This window comes from Cyprinodon variegatus, unplaced genomic scaffold, assembly GCF_000732505.1.
Source record: "Cyprinodon variegatus isolate N-32 unplaced genomic scaffold, C_variegatus-1.0 Scaffold412, whole genome shotgun sequence".
NCBI classification, from domain to species: domain Eukaryota; kingdom Metazoa; phylum Chordata; class Actinopteri; order Cyprinodontiformes; family Cyprinodontidae; genus Cyprinodon; species Cyprinodon variegatus.
The window spans coordinates 148816-163991 of NW_015150865.1; the positions used below are offsets into that span (position 1 = coordinate 148816).

At 39.4% G+C, this 15176-nt stretch overlaps 1 protein-coding gene across 2 annotated transcripts in view; it reads left to right on the forward strand.

Moving 5' to 3' along the window:
* Positions 1-15176, forward strand: part of LOC107093188 (contactin-4-like) — a 124818-nt gene that overhangs the window by 94972 nt on the left and 14670 nt on the right. For both annotated transcript variants that reach the window (XM_015388062.1, XM_015388061.1), the window contains 5 exons: positions 334-492; positions 2742-2891; positions 5601-5671; positions 8772-9006; positions 9118-9233. In XM_015388062.1, coding sequence (XP_015243548.1) covers positions 334-492; positions 2742-2891; positions 5601-5671; positions 8772-9006; positions 9118-9233 — 731 coding nt within the window. The remainder of the gene's footprint in view (positions 1-333; positions 493-2741; positions 2892-5600; positions 5672-8771; positions 9007-9117; positions 9234-15176) is intronic.

Here is a 15176-nt window from a genome sequence, read left to right on the forward strand (position 1 = left end):
AGACAGACTGGTTGGCTCAGGTTGGCTACCGTGACTTATTCAACACTCTGGCGCTGAAGAGGAGTCAAGCCGCTGCTTAAATAGTTGGTCTCCTGATGGGATGATCAGCCTCAGGTATGCAGGTGGCTTCCGCTCAGGAGACCCAGGGCGCCCTCTGCTGGAGAAGGGGGGCAGATCCCCAGATCCCAACACAAAGTTATGATTTACTTAACACCTGTGGCAGAATCTGACAGAATAATACACAAAGCTAACCAGAAATCATATTCTTTTTACACTAACTTTGTGGTCCATAAGGCTAATGTGGGCATCTCTGTTTATGTTTGTCCATTGCAGGACCTCCTGGTGCCCCAGAGAGCCCAGTGGTGTCCAGTATTACCGACACCACAGTGCAGCTTTCCTGGGGCTCTGGACCAGACAACCACAGTCCCATCACCATGTACATTGTGCAAGCTCGGACCCCCTTCTCTGTTGGTTGGCAGACTGTGAGGACAGGTAAATGACACAGTAAGATTTTGTTATTCATATCATTAAATGAAAAAATGTCATTCAGATTTAGATGGTAGAAACATACCTTATAAATAATCAATCCTCGACATCAACAATGTCTTTGTCAATTTTTTCAGCTTTCAAACCCAGCTGCATTGTATGGAAATGCCATGTATTAGAACAACTGACCCATTTCTTACTCACCAAAGAGTTACTTTAACTTTTAACAAAAGCTGATAGAAGAAAAGTTTTTCGATTAACTTTCTGATATTGCAATTTTAGAGGAAGAGTGATATTGCTATATTTGGCTGTTTGAAATATTTTTTTGTGTTTGTGATTTTTATTTTAGAAAATAATGGATTCTACTACAGAATTACTTTAGGTTTAAACCAGTGTTGTTTTTGACAGTCATCTTAGATTTAGTCTTAGTCTTCAGGAAGAAAACTATTACCTTAGTTATTAGTCTTAGTCGCATTTTAGTCATTACGATATGTGATAGTTTTTGTCGCTTTATTCGACTAAAACTTGAAAAAATGTGTGTCTAGTTTTAGTCAGTTTTATTTGCAAAAAAAGTTAACCTTTACAATTTCAAATACCAACCAGATTATTCTCCAGACTGACAGCTCTTGCCTAGATACTACTATTGCTGGGTATACTGTAGAATGTTGCCCTGCAGAAAAAAGTGTTTCTCAAAAGCTGTGAAAATAGCAGATCTAGTTCACCTCATTAGTTAATATACAAGACAAGCTAACAAAATGTACAATAAAGGCATGGTTTTAAACATACAAGGTTTCCATTCCAAAGCAAACACTTCCTGATCTACTATGAACTATGCATTACACACAGATCAATAAAATCTCTATTGCTCCAAAAAAAAGAAAGAACAAAAATAATTATTCTTTCTACGTCAGCAATTATTTTTTTATTTCTTTCTTTCTTTTATTTCAATTTACCCCTCGGTTACTCCTGCTCAGGGGTCAAAGTAGATTCAAATTAACAGGGTTTCAATACAAGAAAAATACAGAGAGAACCTACATAATTGCCTTGTAATGCAATGATAATCTGGACCTAAATTTAATGAATATGTGTACTAAAATGTTGAAATGTTTAAAGGAAACAGAGAAAATGTCTTAATGACAATTCAAGGCAACTTTTACATCATATTTGAATAGATAGAAACTAGAACTATGAGAGAGAAACATTCAAAGATCTATGTATCTTTTCACCTGGCTCGTTATCCAAAAATAAACAGTATGGAATTAAATATTTTCTTTGGAGATAATTTAGAGATTTCTTTTTGTAGAAGTTAAAGAAGGTTTTTGGTTCACCTCTTGTGAGCTGGAAGAAATAAAATCTAGATAGTTAGACAAAGGGATTTTTTTTACGCTTTGCAGATGATGATCAGCCACATATAGTTTATTAAGTAGTGAGAGCAGGAAGAGCCATACTGCTGAAAGCGAACCATCGAAGTGGAGGGGGAGAAGTGCAAACTCTGAGTTCAGCGTGCAGTACTGGTGTTCTGTCAGACACCGAGACCCATCGATCCATCCATTATCTAACACGCTTGTCCCAATTGGGGTCGCGAGGGGTGTTGGTGCCTATCTCCAGCTGTCAACGGGCGAGAGGCGGGGTACACCCTGGACAGGCCGCCAGTCCATTGCAGAGCAACACAGAGACAAACGGGACAAACAACCATTCACGCAAAATGGAAAATTTTCACCCTGCCATCTGTGGTCATGCAAAGTGAGCGCCGCTGAACGGCAGGTGGGCTGAGTGTTCAAACAGGACACAACAGCACGTCTGATACTGCTCAGCAGGTTACAGCACAATGATTGCAGTTAGATGTCTGACGGACGACCCGCTAATTTTCATTTAGTCTCGTCTCGTTGACTAAAACTGGCACCCATAACTCTCAAGTTTTCGTCAGCAAAGATTCATGTTTAGATTGTTGGTTATTGTTATCTTCTTGAAAAGAAGCGTCAGTGTAATAATTTTGTCGTCATCATCTTTTACAAAAACAGCACTGGTTTTAACAACACAGTAAATGTTGTGCTATATTGGTCTATGCAGAGTAGAATTACTGAGGACTTCCCTGACATCTTATGTTAAAAAAAAAAACAGTGGCATCTGTATTGTGTTGCAGTTTTATTTTATATTACATATAAATAAAAATATGATATTTTAAATATTTCTTAAATCATTCTGAAATAAAAACAGAAACAAACACCTATCAATTCTCAATTCTTTAACTCTAGTTCCAGATCCTGTGCCTGGACAGATGATGCATGCTACTGTGAAAGATTTGAGCCCCTGGGTGGAATACCAATTCAGGGTGCTGGCAATAAACAGTGTTGGTGTTGGAGAACCCAGCATACCGTCAGAGCAGATACGAACTAAAGCGGCAGGTACCCTCTTATGTTGCTATTTCTATTCGTAGAAAATTAGGCAGCCCCCACAAGGAAAATTACCTGTTTTATTTAGCTCTGCTTCTAATTGCTGTCTGTGAAAACCTGTTGTCAATGTTCATGCAAGCTCTTACATTACATAGAAAATTAGAATTGGAAGACATAAAGCGACAATCATTTTAAGTGGTCAAGAGTAATGCAGAAATAATTGTTCTGAATTATGTGGTATTAATTATTGGTAGTGGCAATGAGAAATGTAGTATCAGATGATGCACCTTTTAGAGACCAACAATAAGAGCTCCTATTGAAGCTGATAACATGAAAAACTTCCATCCTGATGGTTGGATAAAAGAAAGCTTGTCATGATGGGTTTAAGAGATCTAACCCACATGCAGAGAACTACTCAGAGAGCAAGGGAAAAGGTTAACAGGTTTATTTGGGAGATTACAAACTCAAAGTGAGAGATTTACAGGTATTCTCAGAGGAGAATCCAGCGGTCTGGTGAACCGGAACTGGAAACTCTAGGGGGGAGATCACAATGATGAGTTCAAGGCCCGTAGGGAAAAAGATTGAGGCAGATGAATGTTTCAGAAATGACTCACTTAAAGGAGTTCATGGTTGATCCCTGGGTCCAGTTTGTGAGGGATTGTCCATGATGATTGTACGCGTGAGAGGGTGGACAGGCAGACAAGTGACGGGTCCAGAGGAGCACGGAGCGGACTGTCACCGGATATTCCAGAGGGGGCTTGAACGGCTCAGGTAAAGGTTTCCCCTTGCTCAGTGTGAGACGAATGTTTCCTTCCAAGGGGGGAGAAGGACCGGGCTTATCCAGCAGATCAGGGGGGTAATTCTACCAGAGAACACAAGAAGACAAAGGCAAAAACTTAGAGAGACAAAAGCACAAGAGTTAGACTCAGCTAATCTCAGGAGGCTAGAGTACCCAATACTAGCAAACACTCTGGCGTCGAGGTGGTGACATTCCGCTGCTAAAGTACTCCTCTGATGATGACCCAACAAGCCGCAGGTGAGGAGGAAAAACCGGAAGCTGCCCTCCAAGCCAAAAACGGGGAAAGGGCATGATCTGATGGTGGAGGGAGAAACACAAGTAAAAACACAAAAATAATCCCCACAAACAGAACCCTAACAAAGATAAGTACCCTGTTAGGAAAGGTAGGGACAATCAATAACAACCCGTTGTTTCCCGATTTCTCTATAGGTAAAAATTGAATATATTGAATCAGGGGCTGAGCCAAAGAAGTTTTAAGTTTCTTAAAACACATTCAAAAATGTTTTTACACAAAGCAGATCCTCAAAGAAGGTACATAATTTATTTATAGCCATATTTGCTTAAGCAATTCAGCTAACAGCATGTCGAAACCGTTTTGTGTGCGTGTGCATGTGTGCCTTCATCAATATGCAGATAATATTCTTATAACCAAACTGCGAAAATTCAGTGGTGGAGGATACGTGAAATGGCAGCATTTCTGACAAAGCGATTTTTCAAATCAGAGGTTCATCAGCATCTTTTTTTAGCACTTGTAAAAGTCAGATGCAAACTCACACACAAAAATACCTGCAGTCATTGTTGCCATGAAGGAGGCATTAGTACAATGCCAGAGGATGGAGAGATACTCTTTGTGCATGTAAACATATTTGGACTGTCAGGAATGAGAGCTATAAAATTATATTTAAAAAAGAATAAACATCTATGCATGCGGGCACAAATAAAGTGGAATGGAGGACAGGCAGTTTAATAGTGGGTATTTCATATTAATTGCAATAGGGATTTTTTTTCTCCCTAGAATCCATAATCAAGTATAATGGTTATGTGTTATACATAGTATATGTTCTTAATGAGGGGTTGGGGTAATCAACACACAAGAACAACATATTGATATATTATACTTTTCTTTTTAATTCTAAGGCTACCTGTTTAAAGTGGCCTATAAATATTATTCTTTATCAGATGTATTATTATTATGTAAATATTTTTTGTCATTATGAACTTTAGATGATATGACTTAGAGACTCATCTCTTTTTTCGACCAATCTGAACTAGTTAGAGAATAAGCAGTCTGCTCATTTTGATAGGTTGGAACCAAACTTGTTTGCACGTTATTATTTGCGCAACAATGTTTTGTAGATGACCTACACAACACGCCCGCTTATTACATGGAAATGGTGGCCTAGTGGTTAGGGCATTGCGCTTGGATCCCCGAGGTTCTGATTTCAAGCCCCACTCCCACAGACTGCCACTCTGGCTCCATGAGCAAGACCCTAAACCCCACACTGCTACCCAGGCGCAGCACAATGGCAGTCCACTTCCCAAACCAACCCCCCCCCCCCATATTGTTAGACAAGTTTAATTGAAGTTATGCATGCTGCAGTCAGGCCCAAAAAAACAACCTATATAGATTAAAACCATTAAATTTTGGATGGGAATTTTCATTTCTACATAAGGCCAGGTTGGTTTGACATGCTTTTATCCCTTGACAAATGAAAGCACTTAGTACATTTATTCATGTTATCTTTTGTCTAACATAAAAATCAGTAGAATGCTTTGAAGCATAAGTTTGACAGCCCATAACAGAAGAAATCTGTTATGGAGCAAGCACTTTTTCACAGCTCAGTTACTAAAAGGTGTGTGCCTTCAACAGAAGGTACACCTGCCTCTGTTGATGATTATATTTCCTTTTTTTTCCTGTTCAGCACCCAAGGTTGCACCAGTTAATGTGAGTGGCGGCGGGGGAGCTCGAGGAGAGCTTGTCATTACGTGGGAGGTGAGTGGATGATTTTCGACTAAGCGTTCGCTGTGGCAGAGTGTCCTCCCTTTGATGAGAGATGAACTCTGGCAGAGTTACTGTTCCTGCTGTAGACTGGCTTCGGTGGGACTGCTTTTAATTAAAAGCAGAGCCTTTTCTGATTTGCTACCTGCTGACTCCCTGTGTTGTGTAAATCTAGGGAGGATGCTGAGCCAGAACAAGTTGAAAGGTGTAAATCTGGACTTATGTGGCAAGTTTTGTAGATCTGAAATTCCTAGCATTCCCCTTTATGGTTAAACTGTTGATTTAAAGAACAGACAACACATTGCAAGAAGCTTTAAACATCAAGCAACAGTTTATTCACTCAATTGGAAAATTTCCTGATTCCATCACAATATAGCAACAAACACCTTTGAGATGAAAAGAACAGAACAAATACATCAACAATTGTGATATTAAATGTAGACTAGATTATCAAATGGAAGCATGATACTGTAATAAAATTGTAGAGTAATATCCACTTAAAATAGTTGCCTTCAACAATCACGTTGTTGGTGTCTGTCCGTCTGTCCCTGTACTGCATTCTTTATGTCCAAGGTCAGGCTGCGGGGGTTCATTGCATGATTTTCCTCAAGAGAAGCCAATGAGAATGAGAACCAGCTATATTCTAAGATCCTCCACTCAGATGCAACCCCACTCTCTCTATCTGTCTCATGCTCCAGCCTACTATCACTTGTGAGCAAGACAACACTGCAAAAAAATTAAATCTAAATAAGTAATTCATTCTTAAAATATGTGCATTTTTCCTTGAATTGATGAGGTAAGTGACACTTTGCCAATGGAACAAGACAATTTACATTTGAAATAAGAAAAAAAATATTGTGTTGTCTTATTCCAAGTGCATATTATCTAATTATCTCGTTTTAACTGTAAAAATACTCATTCCATTGGCAAACTATCTTATTTACTTGCTCAAATTAAGGGTAAATACACTTTATTTAAGAAATTTCTTCTTATTTTCAGATCGTTTTTGCAGTGAACAAAATCCTCTGCTTGTGTTTTATGGCTCAGGAATAGAGGACTCAAATGCAAGACCTGGCACAGTGGAATCATGTTTAAGGTTGTTTTAATCCACTGGGGTCCAACACAAAAAATGTAATGGAAACAGGCGTATCAAAAACAGAGGCAGGTAAAGGTCCAAAAACAAGCTGTGTCAAAAAAAATTACTAGATGGCTAAGTTCAAAGTCAAAAAAGCTAGAACGCTTGACTTAAAGGACAGCTTGAGTCAGAGACTGATTCACAACCAGGAGAGAGCTGTCCAACTAAATCCAGTCAAGAACTATTGGGTCAGAATATGAGAAACTGACTCTCATGGCTACTATATTCTCAGGTGTATAACCCTACTGCCCAGATGCACTGTTAAGGTGCAATTTGAGGTCATGTTGTGAAGGTATCAACAAAACCATTTAATCAGCAAAAAGCACAGACTAGATCCTGAAGTTTCCAAATCAAGTAACCTTTTTCTTCTTGACTCACCTGAGATCTTTTCAAAGTGAACCAAAAAACTGATTTGATTAAGGCTAGGCATGCCAGAGTTCAACCCTGCACTAGGAAGAAATTCAGCTTTCTTACTGTCATTACACTGTCGCAAGTACAGAGCAAAGAAATACAGAGCAACGAACTGTCTGCATTTAACCCATCCCCTTGGGAGCAGTTGGCTGCCATTGTGCGGTGCCTGGGGAGCAGTGTGGGGTTAAAGGTCTCAGGTTACCCAGAGTGTCAGTCTGTGGGGTTTGAGTCTGTTTGCATTAATCAAATTAGAGTAGAACATTTTTATGTTTATGCTGCATGAGAGAGATGGAGAGGGAAATAAAGGGATTACAGACATGGTATGGTGATGTATAGTTTAGGTGTTCCTGTGTATTAAAACGAGATTTTGTATCATGTTGCCATATTGGTTGAGGGCAAATTTATATTTATTTCATATGTTGCAACTCTTCATCAGTAGTTTAGATTGACTTTTCTCAGATCAAATTATTTTTTTCATATTGTTTTTACTTTTAGTGTTAAACTCGCCTTGGCTCTGATAGGCATGCTGTGGAAACACCAAACACAGGTTTCCGTCACACATCCTTCACACAGGTTACGTAATAACACTGGGGACAACATGTGAATTTCTTTACACCGTGCCAGTTGCGTCTAATCTAATTAGTGGAAACAACTCTTTTTTGATGCAATAAAAATGACCGGGCACTGGTAAGAGAGATTCAGTCAAATAAAAGAGCAAAACAATAAAGTTTACTTTCTACACCCTGGCTTTCTTACCTGTTGCTAACCATTGTTTACTTTCCTGATTTCTGTCGCATTGGTGACAGCATCAATGCTAACCCTGCATGATGGTGTCACTGGACACGCAGCGGCGGGGGGCCTAAGGCAGTAAGGGTTAAACCCAGCTTTTTTTTTTGGCAATGGGAAGGGGGCCAAAGGCCGATTGTTAGCGGGTTGACCCATGTTTGAAAAACACATGTTAACCCGCTATTATCAGTTAGAAAGAGGCTTTACTGTAGTTAAGAGTGTTTGTTGAATCTAATTTTCAGTGGAACCGAAGGGGTGGCCAGGGTTGGCCACGGCCATCCTGTGCAATGCCCTGGCCACCCCACAGGCCACTACACTCACCAGTGTATTAGCATCAATTTAGCATTTCATCCCATTATGCATAGCCAGCGATATAACAGTAAAAATCACACAATAAACCAGAGATATGAGTAGTTGTTTACTTAAGTCTTTATGAGTTCTACAGGCAGGTTTACAACAATAGTAGACTCAAACCCTGAAATTATAGCTTTTAGTCTCAGTGTGCAACCCCAGGATTTTTAGTGGCACCATCTGCCCACCCCTATGAAACATTTTTGGAGGCGCCACTGCTGATGTAGCACATTTGTAAAAGCAAACGGTAGGAGTAAATGTAAGAGAATTTTTCTTACAATTCTGAAAAAGATTAAATTATTGTTTTTGTAAAGAAGTGGGGATGACACTGCTTCTAAACGTTTTTAGGTTGCTTCATTTGCTGTTCAGAGTATTTGGTCAAAGGTGTATATTTTTCTGTCTTCCTCTCAGCCAGTACCAGAGGAACAGCAGGGTGGAGAGGAATTTGGCTATCTTATAGCTTTCCGCCCACTCGGCAGCAGCACCTGGATCAAGACAGTGTTGGCTTCAGCAGATGTGTCCAGATATGTGTACAGAAATGATAGCATTGCACCACTGTCCCCGTTTGAAGCTACTGTGGGTGTGTACAACAGCATAGGAGAGGGGCCGTTCAGTCGTATTGTAAAAGTGCTCACTGCAGAGGAAGGTGAGGTATTAGCACTGTAAGCAGGCACATTAGAGGAAGAAAACAGAGATTCTAGAAGATGTGTGGTCGTGTGATTAACTTGAAATTGTTTAATTCTTATTTCCTCTACAGAGCCATCTGTGGCCCCGTCTGGGGTATGGGCTCGGTCTGTGTCTGCCTCTGAAGTTGAGGTTTACTGGGAACCAGTTCTGTCCAGGTCAACCACTGAGAAGATCATAGGATATGAGGTATGAAACATATATTTAAAGCTACAAGGAATATGTAAACCAGGAACAAATGTTAATATCAGAATGACTGACTGTAACAAGCTGGCACACTTTGAATGCATCTGTGCCAGTGGTTACAACCTGGAAATAGTTATTGGAATGTTGTTCATGTTGGTACAGCAGGACTTTAAAGTGCCAATTAAGTGAGTGAAGGAGTCTTTTGGTAGCCGTTCCAAGTTCCATAAACTCTCCAAGTATATTTCTCTGTGATAGTTGCCTTAGAAACACAGACAAAAAAACCCAACAACAAATAAGCAGAAGAGTGTGAACATCATACATCATTCCTTTCAACAACAATACCTCTCCTGTGGTTAAGCCAGAAGAAGTGTGGATAAAAATACTGTTCTCTGCTAGAACTCAGACATCTTATTTGGGAGGCAGAGCCCAGGTGGCCTGACCGGTGCAGAAATGCATGGAGCCAACTACATGGTTAGCTACTCTTATTGTTGTAGGAAAAAGGTAGTTTAGAGCAGGTTTAAAGCGGGAATGTCAAGACAAATTACAAATTTTATGTTATTACTTTATTTATTTTTCATTTATTTTTTTTATGTCCTGTTTTGCCAATAGAGCTCTGGGAATATATACCCCAGAGCTAGATGATAGCCCAACAAATTTGCTTTCCTGAGCCATTATGACTGTTGCACAAGGTTCTGATAGGTACTTTTATATGAAACTTTATAGAAAATTATTTAGGGACTAAAATTGTATACAACAGACACGGAGACAGAAAGGGAGTTGAGAAAGAAAGAGAGGGGATAAACACTAAGGGGAGAGAAAAAGAGATAGAGACAGGAAAGAGCACATGAAAAGAGAGAAAATAAAACAGCAAAAATAGACAACACAGAAAATGCAAATTAACACATAGAAATCTGCTTCCACACCTGTATGAGACGGGACAGAAAATAAAGAACACGCAGTAACACCAAAAAATAAGGATATGTGTGGAAGGCAAAACCTATGGTGATTACACAATATTGTTTAAGGTGGTATATATTTGAATTAATTTTTTTTTTTTTTCATTTTGATTTCAGCTTATTTGTTATTACATTGTCACAGTACAAAGCATCAAAATTCACTATCTGCATTTAGCCCATACCTTTGGGGAGTGGTGGGCTGCCATTGTGCATCGCCCTGGGAGCAGCAGCTGTAGCTGAGAATTTCCTGTTAAAAAATGGTGCATACAGTAATTATGAAGTGACATAAAACAATGTTGCAAATCAAATTCTTTTAAAAAAGTGGCACCCTTTATCTTGATTCCTGTTTTTTTTTTATGTTGATTGCTTATCCAGGTTAATATCACAATCAGGTCACTACTCAGTAGAGAACACACCAGATGTAGGTAATGTTTGTCTGTTATAATTTTGCAAGAAATGACAAATAAAAATGATTATTTCACCATCTTCTACCTTCTTTTGGTGACTGACTTTATTCAGTTTCAATATTCTATTTTCAATTTATACCCTAGAATAAAGTCAGACAAACCAGTTGGAAGCCTTTGCTGCAGTTACAGCTAGAGTATGCCTCTACCAGATTTGGACATTTACAACCTGAAATAGTTCAGGCTCAGTAAGAAAGTATGAGAAACATTAGTTGGCATTGATATTTAAGTCTTACCTAGGCTTCTCTCACCTAAGCTTTTCATTAAACTCTTTTAGTAGGTAATTTTGACAAACATTTCATTGTAACTCTGGTCGTACGTTTAGGGTTATATCATGCTGGAGGGTGAACCAGATATCTCTTCTCAAACCTTTGCTACATCTAACAGTTATAAAATAGGTCTCCTTGAGACTACACTGTATTTTGCTCCACGCATATGTACAACACAGCGAAGAGTCTCTCCGCAGCAGGGACGTTGCACCAGATTTTGAGCCCTTTGCCTTCTCAATGTTGGTGAGCAAAAAAAGAAAAAGACGCACAACAGATCTGATGTGCTGACAAAAACGAGGAACATTCTTTTCAGCACATCAGAGGAGAGGGACAGAGAGTGAGGTTGTCAGTAGGTTAGATCGAACCCAAGGTAAGCTGTACCTGCAGGTTCCGCAAGGGAAAGTAACAGTACTGTTTTTGAGCAGTTGTCTGACCCATAGGAAAGAGAAAAATTCCCTGTATTTTTAATAGTTTTCCTGTCTCTGCTAGTAGCACGGTGGGTATTTTGTTGTTACTTTACCGAAATAGCCTAATGAACTCAATTTGCCCAGCAAGAACGGGTGACAGCTGTTGCAGCTTGGTCAACGCTATTGTTTGTTTGTAAAACTAGTTAGTGTTGACAACTAACATTGGCTGGCCCAGCATTGTCTTTACACTTAGAGCCACAATCAGCCTGGCGACTAGCTGTGCTGAAAACTTCACCTGGGCATACAAACACCAGCAGCAGCTGTCTGGAGTGGGCTATGTTAACTTCAACCAGACTTTGCATCACAAGTGAACTGGGTTTACCTTTGGGAAATAAAGTAGTCAACAGCTTCCTCTCCTTTTTCCCACTTTAATGTTTTTCCATTTCTTTATGCTCTTGTTACCTGGATTTATGCTTTTTTATCAGCATGATACCTAGCCCAAAGGTAATTTAAACTGTTCTCACTGGTCGCTGGTTGCTGTCTGGTGGTCTAAACCATTTGGCAGCCCCAAGAGGGGGTCCCCAGAATGTCTAATATGTTATTTGGACTCTACATAAAATGAATTAAATCAATTGATGGTATCAATATAGGTGGAATAAATAATGACACAAATTAATTGAAGTACCCAATTCAGTTAAAATGAGAACATAAAACACTAGGATTTTCATGGGCACCCCATCTGACTTAGTCCGCTTCTCTTGGTAAGTTCTCTGCTCAAAAGGTATTGCTTTAAAGGGACTTCACTGAATAGATTTTTTCTTGCGGTATTTTTCTCTCTCTCGAAGGTGTCTCCAACTCCTCAAATTAAGATGTCAATCACCCGCAAAACGTCTTTGCTGTGGCGGGAGGTGCTGAGCAAATACGCTTCCTGTCACCTCCGGTTGCTGCTTGGCTACACCCTGGGCCGTCCTATACATTTGTCTTGCAGAGCAGCTACTGCAGATGTACAACTTTTAACGAGAGTCGAAGGGTAAACATTGGGTAAACAACCCTAGGGCGAAAAATCTGTCGCAAGCCCGGTCGAAAAAGGAGTCGAAGCTTTAATCGTCATTAAAGATAAAATATTTATCTTGCACATCTAAGAAATATATCAATATATTATTAAAAATTTTACATTTGAATTTAAAATTTAATTATAAAAAAATGTAAATTTTTATTTTTTTAAACTCTTAATCAGGGTCATTGGGTGAGTTGGGTGGCGCCCTCTATTGGCCAGCTGCCACGTGTGTAATGCATGAAATATAATCATTACAACTACCTTATGTTACATATAAACTTCTCATTGCTTTTTACTAAATCTCTTGGTATTTTTCTCCATCTAGATGTGTCAGGGTTTGGAGGACCCAAATGCAGAGGCAGAGAGGCTGAGGAGATTTTTTGTGGATTTAATTAAAGGAAACTGTTTAACAAAGGCAGGAAACCAAAAATCCAACTAATAATGAAACGCAGACCAGAACCATGGAGACATCAAGGGAAAACCAAACATGAGGAGCCAGGGAGAGACGAGGAACGTAGACCACAGCATGGGAAGACAGCAAAGACAAAGAACCAACAAAGAGTGAGAGCAGAGGGAGAGCATATATAGCTGACGGAGACAAAGGGAGGGCTAACGAGCTGACAAGAAGCAGGTGGGAGAGGAGACAACGAGGGCGCCAAGGGGAAAGGAACACACACACACAAGAGGGCAACAGAGGACAACAGAAAAACATGAGAACTAACATAAATCTAGAAATTACAACAAAACTGGAATTAAACCAATAAAACTAGAAAACAAGTAGCAAAGTAAAGAACAGAACCAAGCCCATGACAAGATGTTGCATTTTATGTTCATTTCGATGCCAGTGTTTCATGTTAAACTGGTGTAGGTTTATTGGTTGATTTATGACATCATTTCAGTTACCATGGTGCTCCTTATTTCCTACTTACATTGTTGCCTTGCCACAACTCCTCTAATAAGACAAGGCATTTGTCAGATTGGTGGTGATATACTGTAGATGGTGCTAAAGACAGGCAATCCAAGAAGAAGTACTGATACACATTGCAAAAGACTTTCTGATCAAATTAGAAAAAAATTCATTTTGTGAGAGGACGTTTTTGATTTTATAACAAACATCCTCTGTCATCCCAGGGGGCGACAGTGGGTTCGGATGAAGGAGTTTTCCCTGCAACCCGAGGGTTGTCGATTAAGTCCTTTCAGGGTCATTGTGTCCTTGGGCAAGACACTTCACCTGCATTGTCTACTGATGGTAGTCAGAGGGACTGGTAGCCACAGTGTACGCCAGCCTTGCTTCTCCCAGCGAGCTCAAGTGCAGCTGGGGCTACAATGTAGCTTGCCACCATCACTGTGTGAATGTGAATAGGTGAATGACTGAATGTAGTGTAAAGTGCTTTGGTCTAGTCCTCTGACTAAAAAAAGCACCATATCAGTACAGGCCATTTACCATTTTTGTTTTGTGTGAAGCTGTATTTACCATCATGTAGAAATGTCTCTGATTAAAAAAGCACCCAAATAAACAGCTTGTTAGCTGTTAACTAACATTCATCCTTGTGAATTAACATATATAATCGAGTTGTTGTGTCTTCTGAGATTTTAGAAGGGAGATATAAGTGAAAGATTAAAATGACAGTGGAAGACAGTATATAATGTCCACTGTTCTTTAATTGGTGCTTCCTCTACAACCCTTAGAGATCAGTCTAATTACCTTTGGAAACGCTGCTGCAGTGTGCTTAACATCCATTGATTAACTACATTTTTCAGGCGTTTCTTGCTGAGCTGGCAATGTACAGGTTGTTTAAGCTTTCTTGGTGAAAGTAGATGCCTGTTGCTTCAGAGTGATATAACAATAGGAAGTTAGTTCTAATATGAAAGGTAATTACTTGTTGTTGTTATGTGTCCATGGCAGTAGGAAATTTGTACACAAGCCATTATGTGTCTTTGTCAATGTAAAATAGAAAAATGCAACTTTGAATGTTCCTCATCAGCAATCACAGATACCTTGCAGATTCAAAGTGAATAGGCATTGAAGACCTTACAGGTTTTTTTTTTTTTTTAAGGCCAGTTTTTTTTTTTTTTTTTATACTTGGTAGTACCAGGTTGCTTTGATAACAGTCTTCAGGTCATCTACCATGTTTGTCCTGTCATCCCTCGTCTTCCTCTTGATAACAGCCCACAGATTCTTTTTTGGGGTTAAGGTCATAGGAGTTTGCCGGCCGTTTAAGGTCAGTTACACCAGTCTATAAATCAGCTTGTGGTACCTTTGGCAGTGTGGACAGGTAGTAAGTCCTAACAGGAAATGAAATAATAATCTGCAGTGTCAGTATTCACAGTCCCATTTTTCTAAAGGTTAATGATAAAATGTGAGCCATTGTAAGTCAGTGGGTGGGGCTGACATTGATTCTGCTGATTTCATGTAGTGACCCACACCAAACTACACCACAACAAGCCGTTCAAAGCTAAGAAGATATATTTCAGACTAAACTAAAGAGCCTGGAGTTGCTCCTTCAGTATGCTGTATATTGATTGGAATAACTTTATAAAGTTATTTCCACATTTTTTAGTCATACAATTGCCTTAAGAGTTAATAAAATCCAGGAAGAAATCTTTCTCAGTGAGAAGGAGTTAATTAGATGTCAGGGTTTTAAGGAAGCTGCTTTAGTCCTACCTACTAAGTTAGATTGGTAAAGGGGAAAGTTTAAATGGCTTAATGATGAGTCTCCTACGCAACGACATGAAATAGATAAATACACACTGCATGAAAAGTGAGATTTTCGTCCCCGTAAACCCCCGTAA